Here is a 13858-nt window from a genome sequence, read left to right as displayed (position 1 = left end):
ACCCGCTCATACTCTCTCTGTGCCACTCGCCAAAGATAATGGCATTAAATTTATAATAAATGCATGAATTGTAATCATATCAAGTGGCAAAATATTGATTGATAAAATACAAATGTGGCGTACTTACATGTTGTTGTGGCAGCCGTTGCGCCGCAAATCAAAGTATTTATGCAAATAAGTAAATTGTTTGTTGTTTTTGTTTTTAGCATTAAATGATTTTTATTAATTTGAATTTGATCAATAAATAAAACATATCATAAAAACAACTTATTTGATAACTGCAAATATCATAGCGCACCACAATGTACATAATGCAATTCTACATACATATGCGTGTATGTGGTTGTATATGTATATGGTACATACAACTGTTTATATATATATATATAGAGCATTTATATACATACAAATATCTATGTACGTACAAAGGCTTAAGTTGACCAGAATTATGTTTGTATGTTTGTTCATATTATATGTATGTATATAGTAAATATGTAAGCATATTTGTGGCGCACACTGTGCCCGATTCTCATCTATGTAAATACGAGTATGTCTGTTAGTTGTTATTAATGCGGTTAATGCTTGCATCTTAACGGAAATGATTTTAAATGTGAAAATTTTCAAATAAATATTTCACCTACATGTGTGTATGTGTGTGTTTGCATGCTGTTGGTAATGAGTGTAGGCCGGTTTTTAATTCAATTTATGGCGGTAACGAAGATATTTCAACAAAATTTCATTTTCTCATTTTCAATGCAAATGTGTATTTTCGAAGTGAGCAATCAATGCAAGCATACAAATTAGGGTCGAGAAATTATTTTTTGCTACATAAATTCATAAACTTGTATACACATACATATGTATGTCTGTATGTATGTATATGTATATACTGTCAAGCATTTGCGTTTGTAGACACAAGCGCTCAAGTACTTAGCTGCAATTTATATAGGATCGTTTTATTTTATATTTTTTTTGTTTTATTTCTCATTTTTACAAACATTTTCTTTTCTGTTTTAATACTAATGTATGTATGTGGCTTTTGTTATTTATGACATTCGTTTATTATTTGCTAACACTTTTTCTCATGACTTTGCACATATGAATAACCGCATTGCACGTACAGTGTGGGGCAAAACTGTTCGTTTCATTAAAAAAACAAATTTTTAACTATTGAATTGATATTGTTGATGTTATATTTTTATTATTTTTGGACTAATTAACAATTTTTTAAGTTTTATTTTTTAGGAAAAAATTTTAAAGTTTTATTTTTTAGGAAAAAATTTTAAAGTTTTATTTTTAAGGAAAAATTTTAAAGTTTTATTTTTTTTACTTAGGGTCAAATTTTGTATGAAAGCTTCAATTATTCACACCAAATTAATGCAATGCTAATCTCACCACATATTTTCGTCGAAAGCTTTTTAACCACATTTTTGAAAGTGTTTTTATAAAGGTTGGAGGGGTTAAAAGAGCTCTCTGAATATTTTCGCTAAAAATTTTCTCCGAATCAGTGCAGTTCGAATCACAGTACCTCTCAGATAAAAGCTTAAGTGAATATTTTTTCAGTAATCGGTTTATGCTTCCTTCCTTCTTCTACCAAAGTGCGTCAAAAATTGTTTTTGATAAAGATTGGAGGGGTTAAAGCAGATCTGTGAGTCTTTCAAATGTTTTCTCCGAATTAGAGCAACTCGAATCTCTTCGAATATTTTCACCGATAGCTTTTTAAGCGCATTTTTTTAAAGTTCGTCAAAAATTAAGGTATGATAAAGATTAAGGATCAAATATCTCCATAAAAATATAAAGTATTATTTTTCAGACTCAATAGAAAATAATTAAAAATTTCACCAAAACACGAAGTTCTAAGTTCAGTCCCCATACTTACGTGTGGGGAAATAGTTTATTTTTGTTGGAAAATAATGGCTGGGTCGTATGAAAAAGTTCTGACAAGTTCCTACTTCAAAGAGAAGCAATTATCTGCGATAGCTTTCATCAAGAAAAGACCTATTCTCTTAAATCTCAGCAGTTGCGCAAGAAACATTTATCTACAATAATGAGATTTACTGAGCAATGCGACCCTTTGGTGAAATCCGTGGTTCCAAAACATGCAGCTAACAGTATCATAAAATTTTAATTAAAAAACTCCTAACGGTATCATAAAATTCTTGTTAAAAATAAATAATTTATATTTGAAGAAAGAGAATATTGAACTTCTTTTGATGTGAATATTTAATTATAAAATGCTTAACCCTTGAAACCCTTCATAAAATGTTTCTAAAGAGTTAAAAAAGTGATACTTTTCGTTAAGTTCATAAACTTTTTCACAAAAAAAAGGAGAGTGCTGAGCATACAATTAATTTTTTTTATTTTTCAATTAGTTACATTAATTATTATTAATTAATCAAATTATTTTTTTAATTTTTAATTACATAATTACATTAGTTATTATTAATTTATTAAATTAAAATTTTTAATCATAAAGTTGTTTTTGTTTTGTTCGTGTAGTGTCGTCAAATTTTAACTAATTTAAATTAAATTAATTGTTTTTATTTAATTAAATCAAACATTTGCGATGAACACTTAATTAAATTAAATGGATTTTTTGAATTAGTTGAATTAAAAATTTTCGATGCACGTTTGATGATGAAAATTTAATTTTAATATTTCTGCAAAAAATGTAAAATACAATCAATACCTCCCTTTTCAATAAAAAAAAGAGTCCAAAAATTCAAAATCGTTAAAGTAAGTATTTCTCGCATGGAGCCCAAAACCCACACGCCCTCTACAATTATAATAAAAATTAATCAAATGCTTAATAATGTAATAAAAAAATAAAAATGAACAGTTTCGTTACACACTGTATGTGTAAGTTTTGTTTTTTTTTTTCTGCATATTTACCGCCTAAATACCAGTGCTTTTATATTGAATTTGCAGTAATTCAATTTGTTCTGTAGCCAATTTCCGCCTGCAACAAAGAATACGCAAAATTGTCTATTTTAAATTGTTGTTGTTGTCCTGTTTTTTACAATTTCCAACTAAATACAAATACACTTGTCTCATATACATTATTTTTTTTTAGCTGCTGCCGCGCATTGTTTCCGCTTATAATAATTGATTTTAACTCACTGCGCTTATGCAAAAAGTCAAAAAAGCATTTTTAAGTTACATAGTATATATGTATATACCCATATATAGTAAATCTGTAACTTCATATAGTACTCATGAGTGCACAGAAATTACATGTAAATATGTTTTATTTGCTTATTTGTTTATTATTTTATTTTCTTTTGCTTTGCTTCTTATACGTTCTTATTTTATTTTTTCATTTCCAGCAAATATTTTCTAAGTGATTTTTCATTTAATTCTCAATTTTCTCTCGAATTTTATCAAAGTAGCAATTACGGTAATTATTATTGGCTAAAAATGCTTATAATTGAAGGTTTCACACACCGCTTTGTTCTAGTGTGCTTGTCGCTATTTTTCTTTTAATTTTATGTTTACTTAATTGTATTGATCATCAGTTTCATCTGCTTCGTGTTTCGCGTTTTTTATTTGTAATCTTTTCTCTATTAGTCGCTTAATTGCCGCCAATTGTGTTGCAATAAAATCTGATTTTTGCACAATACGCTTTGCTGTGTTTTGTTGTTGTATTTCTTACTATTTTTTACCGCCATTTTTCGCATTCCTCATTTAATTTGTTTGCTTGGCTTTTTCTAAATCTTTTTCCTCTTATTAAGCGCTTCAATCTCATAACTTGCATCACAAACATACATATATTTTCATATATATATATGTAAATATGTATATTTATAGTTTTTACTACTTACAGCATAGTTTTTGTAAACTTTAACGGTGTGCCTTGTTGCATAGACTTTTTATTTCTTTCAATTATAAAGAAAATATTGCACAAAAAGTGTATTTATTAATGAAAAAGCATTGAAGATTTCCTTAGCTGCAACAAAAATGTGTGCCAAGCAATAAAAAATCGCATGTAATTAATTTTTATTCAAAGGTGTTACTATGGTTTACTACAATAACGAACGAATTTACGAGTGGCACTTGCGCCAGACAATATACACCTCAAATAATATGAGTCCCACATAATCGCATAGAAAAAGCTGTAATATTTTTAATTAAATGGCGAAAGCTTTTGTGAAAGTTCCAACGAAATTTATTTTCATTCTTTAAAATCTTTCATTGAGTTGAAAAGAAATTTGTCTATAGTTTTTTTTTATTTAAATAAATTGCGTTTTGAGTTTTTTTTCGAATCAACTACAATGAAAGCTCAACCATGTTATTTAAATTATCAATATGCAATGAAAGTTCAACCATATTTTTTAAAATTATCAATGTTTTTCAATTTCTTCTAAAAACTTTTGCTACCCAAAGCTTTTAATTTTGTAAGCTTTTTAGTTGAATGGAAAATCAGTTCCACTAAAATTTTAAACTCTAGTGGAAGTTTGTGAAAGCTAAGGTTTTGTTGGCATTTGTGAACACTACTTTTGATGAAAGCTCAAACTTGATCACGTAAGCGCAAGCTGCTTTACAATACTGGAAAAGTATGGAAAAGTTCTAATCTATATCCTTCGAATATTACCAGAGATCTGAAATATGTACTAGATTGTACTGAAATAAAATTGATGTCATGTCATGTAAACATGTTTTATATTTTCAGTGATTATATAAAAAGCTTCAATGCAAGCTCAAAACCGCATTTTTTAAGTTTCATCCAATGAAGGCTCCAATGAAAGCTTAAAAGAGATGGTTTTTTCGGTTTCATCCACAAAGCAGGCCAGCATCATTACAACATTTTTGTTAACGCCGTTGGAGATCGCGTCTAATTCGAAATATATTTACATGTTTTTCTTCAAAAATTTTACTGTGTAGTCAGAAAATATGTAGTAATATTGCCTGAGGATTTTGAAACAATTATTTCTAATTTCCAAAACTCATCTTTTCTTAGGCTGTTACACAAAGTGTGCCATTTAATGTCAAACTCTTCATTGGATTTATGGAAATAAAGTTTAAAAGTCACTTTTTACGATTATTAACTTGCAATTTTGTGAAAATTAAATTATATGCATTTATTTGGTCACAATTTGTGAAAGCTTGCATGAAAGCTTTAAATATTCTGCTCTTTAGACTTATGAATTAAAGTGTATTGTAATGTTATTTAAATAAATTTTTTTGGTATGCAATATTTTTATAGAAAACATTTTTTAAAAGCTTTCAGTCTCTGATGAAAGCTTACATGAATTTTCGCACAATTGACACCTGCTAAGGCAGCTGAAATAATAACGGGTTTTTATTACTGAAGTACTTTATCTGAACGGAAGGTATTTGCAATGCCTGAAAACTCAAACGAAAGCTCGTGTGAAAGCTCATAATTGCATTGCGCACAAGTTAAGCGATTTGTATTAAACTAAATAATTGAAAAATTAAAATATTATGTAAAATTGGTATTATTATTTATGTGTTATATTATATATTTATTTTCTTTCTTCTCAGCGCGACATTTTTCTCCGACTTGCACTACACATATTCATCAACGTTACTCGTACACTCAATAAGCTTATCATTGGTTTCATTAAATACAACTATGTTGGCAACTCTTTCCAGTTTATAAGGTAGGTAGCAGTTTCACATTAATTACTCTTTTATTTATCAATTACTTACTGTCACTTAGTTATTATGCTTTCATCTAAACTTTGCAAAGCAGCTGGCAGCGCTCTCTGCTTTCTGCTCTTCTTCTTTCTATTTTATTTTTTCTGCTGCATTTCTGCGCGCCGTTTTTAGTTTAGTTTAGTTAATATCTTTTTATAGAGTCCTGTTTTGCTTTTAAGTTGCAACTTAAGCTCAGTTTAAACGAACTTGCAGTGTTTTGGTATTAGTGTATGTGTGTGTGTGTGTGGCGTTTCAAATTATGTTTTACTTGCTGGCGTGTTTTCTTTTTCACCTTTCTCGCGTTTTCTTAAATGCATACATATTTGCTTTAGTTGTGGTTGTTGTTTTGTTTATTATTATTAATTTTTTTTATTTTGAAAACTTATCACAAAATTTATTGGGCGGAATTTTAGCGTGTACGATACATAAGTTTGTCTAACGGAGTATGTAGAAGAACAAAATTTGAGTGAAATGTGAAAAATAAATGCGAAGTAAATATATGTATACGTATGTATGTATATATAGTATATCGTCACATAAAATGCAAAATAACGTAACATCACTTTTTATAAGTTCACAGGCAGAGGAAAAATGATATAATAGAAACCACAGACATATATGACAATAAAATGTAAGTTTTGGTTATAAAATGGTTATATATGGGTTATATATTGGTTATGTATTGGTTATGAATTGGTTACTTCTGACCGCGAAAGCTGAAAATTTTATGTTACATACATATATGTATGTAAAATGATGTAGTGAATCGTAAACAATAAAAAGCTCAATTTCGATTTTTTTGATGATACGTTGTTTTGCATTTTAGGTGACGATATGTAAGTAATATGTATGTATGTAAGTTTAAAAATGATCATTTGTGTCGAGTATGAGTTGACCAACAGCTTAGGCGCTAATTTGCTCTTAAACTTTGACGTTTCATAAATTTCTTTATGCTTTTTATTTTACTTTCTTTAAATTTAATTTATTTTATATTTAGCTTTCATCTAATTGGCTACACTTTATAAGCTAACGACGGCATGAGAATTCAACCAAGAAAATTAAACGGATTACGCGTATTGCTTGTGTGGGAGTTAGATGTTTCACTTTTGTTGGTGTTGTTGTAGCTTTGTTTGTTTTTGTTAAGTTCTGTTTTTGTTGTTGTGTTTTCGTTTTTTTGCTTTTTGTTATTTTTCGCTTGTGTTTACTGCCATTATGTTGCTATTTCGTATGAGTTAGAGCTATGCAAGAATGCATGTGTGTGTAACATGTTTTTCTGAGTGTGTATGTCTCTGTATGTATCTGTGTATGTTTCGCTGTATGCTTGTGTAAGCGCTTACTACTCCAAAGCTTTTTTTACTTTACTTTTTTCTTTACAAAAACAACACACAATACATTTTCTATGCAGCTCCACTTTACCATTACTTTTAATTTAATTTTATTTTGCTCTTCTTCCTCTTTTCACTTAATTTTTTCGCGAATTTGCATAAGCTTTAAAATTCTGCAGCGTCTCGCTCTCGCTGCCAATCTTACTATTTCCCATTAGTTACAAATATTATTACATTACTGTACTATGCAATTGCGTGCGGCGTACACGGTGTGAGCGCAATGCAACCCTGTGCAATTAGCTGTGAGCGCATGCAGGAAATGAAGAGCGTTTAATGGAAATGAATACGCTAATTGTTACTATTGTTTTTGTAATAATTTTACAATAATTCTTAATACTTTCTCTCATGCATACATATATTTGGTATGTATGTATATATATTTTATTTATTTATAAAAATTAATTTACATACAAAATTAATTTTTCATTGCGCACATATTCGCCAATTTTCACCTCGACTGCAGCGCTTTCGCCGCTTTTACGCTTGTGTTTTATAAAGATTTCTGCTGCAATTTGCGCCAACACTTGTTACCTGCTTAAACAGCATTGTTCTTATATATTTATGCCTATATATATATTTTTACTTATGTAATGCTTCAAATAAAAATCATAAGTTTGAGATATCCTTTTTCTGCTTCTTACTTCTTCCCTAACGCACTGCACTGCATCCATCACCGGCTGTCTCTTCAAGTAAGTTTCCGTTATACACCATCCTCTCCCGCACCTCCTTCGTGTTCAGCATTTTCAAACTCTGCCACTTAGTTTCATTTCGTTTCATTTCATTTAGAATACCAACATTTGATCGGCACTTCCTTCCGCACTGTCGTCGTCGTCGGTCTCCTCGTCCTCATCGTCGGAGGTGAGTGATGAGGCGTTATTCACAACGGACTCTGTTAGAATAGAGTGAAATAGAAGAAATGTATGAAATGTAGAAAAAAAGTGAAATAAATGGAAAAGTGTAGTGAAAATGTAATGAAATAGAAATGACGAGAGCTGAAAAGTTGTGCTGGCTCATTTGTTAGTCAGCTTGACAGATTTGATTGGCTTAAAAGTTCAATTCGATTTTCCCAATGGAGTGGAATAATGCTATGTACGAATGTATATTTCACTCTTATTGATGAGCAGGTGGACATAACTATATATGTATGTGTATATATGTAAATAGATGTAGATGCTTGCACTAAAGATACATACATTGGTAATCGGAAACTTTATTTTTCTAATTTCCAAAAGGTCATTGAATCGCACAGTTACGCCGCTTTGGGATGAAAAACTTTAAGTTCACTTCATACATATACATTTTTACATCACAGATGGAGACACCTGCATACATACAAACACTGTCTGTTTATCTACTTTGTACCCTAAGGTTACGAATGTCAATAGATCAAAGCACGAGTTGATTGACCTTTTGGAGTACAAAAAGTTAAGCTAAAATGGCTACAACATCCTTTTGGAATGTTAAACTAATAACTCTAAGCAGGAAGGTAGACTTAACAAGGAAAACTTTGGCGTACCGAAGCTATAATACCTTTCACAAATAAATATATATTTTTTTCATGTAAGAACTGGATCATGATCCTTGAGTTTATATGGCAGCAATAAGTTACAGTAGTCCGATATCGGTGTTTCCGACAAATGAGCTGCTCCTTGGATAGAACAGTATGCTAGGGACTTAGGGACTGGTTCGCGTATATACAGACATACAAACGGGTAAATCTAAATTGGCTCAGCAAGTCTTCTTCTTCTTTATTGGCGTAGACCAGCCGAGTTTGCAACATTGCACCAGTTCCTCTCCGCTGTTTGGTGCCAATTGGAGATACCAAGTGCAGTCAAGTCCTTCTCCACCTGGTCTTTCCAACAGAGTGGAGGTTTTTCTCTTCCTTTGCTTCGCCCGGCGTGTATTGCGTCAAATACTCTTGGAGCAGGAATGTTTTAATGCCGCTCTCTGATAAGTTTAATGCACAAATCTCCTAAACAACTAGCACTACAACAACCAAATTCCCTTAGCGCGAATATTATAAGAACTCCTAGCGACAGTGTGAAAATGGGTGAAATCGGAGGATAACCCCACTCACTACTCATATAACGGTACTGTTCAAAACTACTTAAAGCGCAATAAATCAATAACTAATTACGCCAGAGACATTAAATTTTACCTCCGAGATGGTATGAAAGAGCTTTATGGGGAGCCGGTGTAACAATTGGACGATGGGCATGGTACCGCCCACTTTTTGGTGAAATCACATATCACGGGACCCGACCGACCAATTTCGACTAAATTAAGTACGTAGCATTCCTTTGATATTCCTATGCACAAGTGCGAAATCGGACTACAACCACGCCTATTTTCCAAATAATGTAATTTTAAATTCCATTTTATTCTTTCACTTTCCATTGCACAAATCAAGAAGTAATTAATATAACGGTACACAATTTTGCACTAATAATTCCTTTAAAGTAAGCCACGTTTTGAATAAAAATTGTCCAAATCCAACCAAAACTATTCAAGCCCCTAGGTACCGAATATATGGACTATTGTATCTAGACTTGACTGTTGACCAAAAATATCGGTCAATGTTTGAGTTATGCAATTGATTTTCAGAGTGAATCCTTTCCCAAAAATAGTAATTCTTTGTATTAAAAATGGGTTGATTCGGGTCAATACTTCTCTTAGCCCTCTAATAACTTAATTCGTACAACTTGCAAGAGTTTAAAATGTTCGGTTGCCCCGAACTTAGTTCTTCCTTACTTGTTAGTCTTAAATACGGTCACTATCGCATTCTTTCACAACTTTGGCCGTTTTTGAAGAATGTTCTTACGCAAACACCTCAATACAGCCAAATAGCACTCTTTGTTGGCCATCCGTCCTTCCGGAACATATTCATCATGCACCAAACGACGAATATCGAAAAAAAACAATGAGCATCACCTTGATGTTTGTGCGGCATTGGCGTGTTGCTTTTTGGTTCGGCTCATATTTCTCCCTCTATTCCAATGATTGTTGACTTGCTTGCATATCAAACTCATAAACTCATGTCTCATCGGCAGTTATAATGCTCTCCATAAATTTGAGATCGGAATTCGCACGATCAAGCATTTCCAAAGAGATCTGTTTACGGTACTCTTTTTGAAAAAAAATCAACTTTATCGGGACGAGTCGAACAAGAATACCCAAGATATCCATTAAAATCATTCGAACGGACTCGCAAGAGATGCCAAACTCTCCTGCCATCTTTCTAACAATGACGATTTTTGAAAAACACATGCTTTACATTTTAATATTTTCATCAGTTGAAGATGTCGAAAGTCATCCAGAAGGTGGCTTGTGTTTTTGATAAAACTGTATCACCATCATATTTTTTTTAAGTATCATTTATACCGGGAATTTAATTACAACTTCCGTGTGCTGTTTTGCCACAATGTCTAATGTCGACCAATGTCTTATATATTAACATACATCGTATTCCACTAATACGTCCCTTGTAATACGAGGCTAAAAGGCAACCCACAGAGCTTTTATATAAACGAATTTCCGAAACACAAATCACACGCACTTCGTAGGGTTATTAACTGCATGTAACGGTATTGACCTTCAAAACCATAAGTCTACTAATTAATACCTTACTAGGCAGCGGACAGCCGGCAAGCAGGCCCTTGCAAGTCAAATAGTCTTGCATAGGCATCGAGTAAGAGCCACAACTCAGCTCAACTCGACTGCCAGAACTTCTAATTCAAGCCGCAAGTACGTAATCAGCAAAAATGTAGTATGTATATTTAAAGGCCTAGTGTCCTCATTGGGTTCCTTTGCCGCACTAGTTGTTATTGGCATATTAGTGAAGTAATTAAGTTCGTGCTTTTGAACAGCGCTCGCTTGCAAGCCAATCAAACTGTGCATATAATCTTGCAAACGACGTCATTGGCGGTCAAAATCAAAATATTTACTTGAACTATGTCGGCTAGATAAATGTGCGGTTCGAATTACAGTATCGATAGAGTACGAAATTTGAAGAAGTAAAGTTTTTCTAACAGTTGTCTTTTTTAAAAATCTACTTTTTTTCTTCTTTATACTCTCCAATTGAAAGAGATTTTTAAGCTCGAAATAGGTCTTCAAACCCAAGCCTTCCGACGAATGCTGTCGAAACGACAGTCCCAGACATATGAAAATCTGATCCATTCATGCTATGTAGAATCGACTGTATGAGTTCTAACCGTACAGAGTTTGGGTTTCATTATGGTATGTTGAACTTATGATCTGCTAGTTGCTCGTACTTCGCTTTGACGAGCTCATACTGAGCTGAGGTTAACAATCAGTGTTAGGGTCAACAGTTCATTCCTTCTTGTCATTTTTGGTGAAAGTTTTCGTTCAAACTCTGCTTCAGATTGTCAAGTAAAATGAGTAAATCAAGATCTAAAGAAATCATAAGTGATAGAACTTGACAGCTATGCATATCACAAAGAGTTCTTATTGCGACCCTTTAGTCATATAAATTAATGGTGATTTAGTTTCTGAAAAGTTCCTAAAAGGGAGTTCCAAATCAAATGTCGTTGAGCTAGACGCAGTACTGCCTGACCGCAATAATCAACTTAAATCCTCATCAGACGAATTGTGAAAACTAACCAAGTCACAGTAACTCAGTGAATTTGATGAAATATCTGAATTTCTTTCACACTAACTTCCTGATTTATTGCAAGTTTGAACATCGGAAACCATAGTTCGAGCGGCCGTAGGATAGGGATACACAAAAGTAATGCTCCAGCCTTTTATCATCTTGCGGACATACAGTGCCTTCTGCGGTTTTTCCATTGGAAAGTTTCTGATCTGCGATTATAGCGGTAAATGTTCTCTGATGGCTCCTACAATGTAGTTCCGTTATTTCTTTCCTAAAACTTGAAGTCTTTTGTCTTTCCAGTATCAAGCCTAACCTGGTATGCCCTGTCTTGCTGGTGTTTCTCTAGCGTCTATTAAAGTAAGCCTTGAAATAACAATCTAGGGCAGCTTAATAAGCCACATTGCCGGCATTGTTATTGCACTTTGCTAGACGTAGCTCAAATACTTCCATTAGAAAACAACACTTTGTTATTGGTTGGAAACGGGAATTAGTCTCCAGTAGTAGTATGCACCTCTAAAGTCTATATCATCAATGTTTGGTTTCTATACTCTATTCTACTATATAATCTGTATTATTTATTGACGTTAGTTTGCAACGATCTATTGGGAACGGGCTTATAAAAAAGCTCATCTAACACACTGCCTTCGTTCATATAGCAACAAAACTTACACGTTTGTGAACTTGATTGTTGTAATATGCTCTAAAAATTTGTAAAAGAATGGACTTGTGTAAAAACTTACCACAATTTGGCTTGCCACGAGTACGTGTGTTGGCGAATTCGACTCCATGTTTATCCACACACCAGCAAACGCCGACAGAATTATGACATTGGGTGGGTTTGTAGAAACCCTGGATATCGCAATCGGGTGCATAGGCGCCTTTTTGTGACAAACGTGGAAGAGCGATGGCAACGTGGCGGCAAATGCCGATGGAAGCATTAACGAGTAATTGAAATTTATATATATTAAGTTAGAAAGCTTTTTTAGACGAATTTCGTTTAACAATTTACTTATACATATGTAGATATAATGTAAAGCACAAGCGGATAAAAATATATATAAGTATAAGTTAATTGAAGAACCAAAGCTATAAAAAATATAGTATATAATATTAAAAAAAGTAAGAATATATGTATGTATGTAACTAAGAAAAGTTCAAGTATTTTATACGCGTATATTTTGAAAGTATGTAATTAACAAGTAATCATTAAAATGTAATGCAATTTGATTATATTGTATTAAGCATAATAATTGGAAAAGCTGCTAAAACTTGAAAGCTCTTAAATATGTGAAAGCTCTGGTATGTATGTAAGTGAAAGCTCCATAGTGCGATGCAAAGTGCAAAAATATCGAAAGCTTCATTACAGTTATTGAAATAGAATTTGAGCTAAAAAAACGTTGAGTGTATGTGTATTTCTAATTTAATTTAGTTTCTAGTAAATCCTTAATGCTTTTTTTTCGTTTCATTTCGTTTCGTTTCATTTCGCTCTTTACATTTGTACTTTTGTGTAGCAGTTAAAAAAACAACAACGAAGAATCGAAATAAATAAATCATTTAAAAGAAATAAAAGTCCACCTGTACCTATCTCACCTGCAAAATCGCCAGCGATTCTTCGTCGTACCGCGGCGCATGGGCGATCGGTCTTCTCGAAGCAGCGGCACCATTCGCGCGTATTAATCGAATTATCCTGATCCAAATCGCACGTATCGATGAACGGCTTAATGCAACGCTCATTCTGATCATGCTCCAAGTCGTACATTTCCTGCAGCGACAAATAGCCGTCGTTGTTCAAATCCAAATGGCCGAACATCCATTTGGCCTCGGTCTTGCAGGCGGGTGGGAAGTGCGCCTTGGATTTTTGGCTATGTTGTCGCCGTTTCTTGCTGTCGGCCATTATAACGGAGAACCAGTCAAGCAGGCGATTGCCGATGGCGGTCAATTGTTGTGGTTTGCATTCGGGCGATTTGGAGGGTAGGAAACCTGTGCGGCCGTATGTCGAGAGGGGATGAGATTAAGTGATTAAGTTTGTTGACTGTTCCGAGTGTGTGCAAGTGTGTGTGTGTGTGCGTATTTAATGTGTACGCCCATTAGGTGGACATGTGTGTGTGTTGCGAGTTGAAAAGGTCACATTTAATGCGAGAAATTATGCAAATTGCCGCATTGATTGCTTGTGATTGAGTGTTGTAGGTGTGTATTCTGTGTG

General features: G+C 33.0%; 1 protein-coding gene across 4 annotated transcripts in view; it reads right to left on the bottom strand.

Annotated features, from left to right (window-relative positions):
* Positions 1-6845: 6845 nt before the first annotated feature.
* The window catches only part of LOC120768979 (proteoglycan Cow), a 153698-nt gene continuing 146685 nt past the window's right edge, over positions 6846-13858 (bottom strand). For 3 of the 4 annotated variants that reach the window (XM_040095815.1, XM_040095786.1, XM_040095796.1), the window contains 3 exons: positions 13237-13635; positions 12396-12533; positions 6846-7932 (listed from right to left, as the gene is read on the bottom strand). In XM_040095815.1, coding sequence (XP_039951749.1) covers positions 7826-7932; positions 12396-12533; positions 13237-13635 — 644 coding nt within the window. In that variant the 3' untranslated portion in view covers positions 6846-7825. The remainder of the gene's footprint in view (positions 7933-12395; positions 12534-13236; positions 13636-13858) is intronic. The other variant, XM_040095806.1, reaches the window with a different exon arrangement.

This window comes from Bactrocera tryoni, chromosome 1 (assembly GCF_016617805.1).
Source record: "Bactrocera tryoni isolate S06 chromosome 1, CSIRO_BtryS06_freeze2, whole genome shotgun sequence".
Classification (NCBI taxonomy): domain Eukaryota; kingdom Metazoa; phylum Arthropoda; class Insecta; order Diptera; family Tephritidae; genus Bactrocera; species Bactrocera tryoni.
Note: the sequence above shows the minus strand (reverse complement) of the source record. Positions and strands in the feature narration are given on the sequence as shown.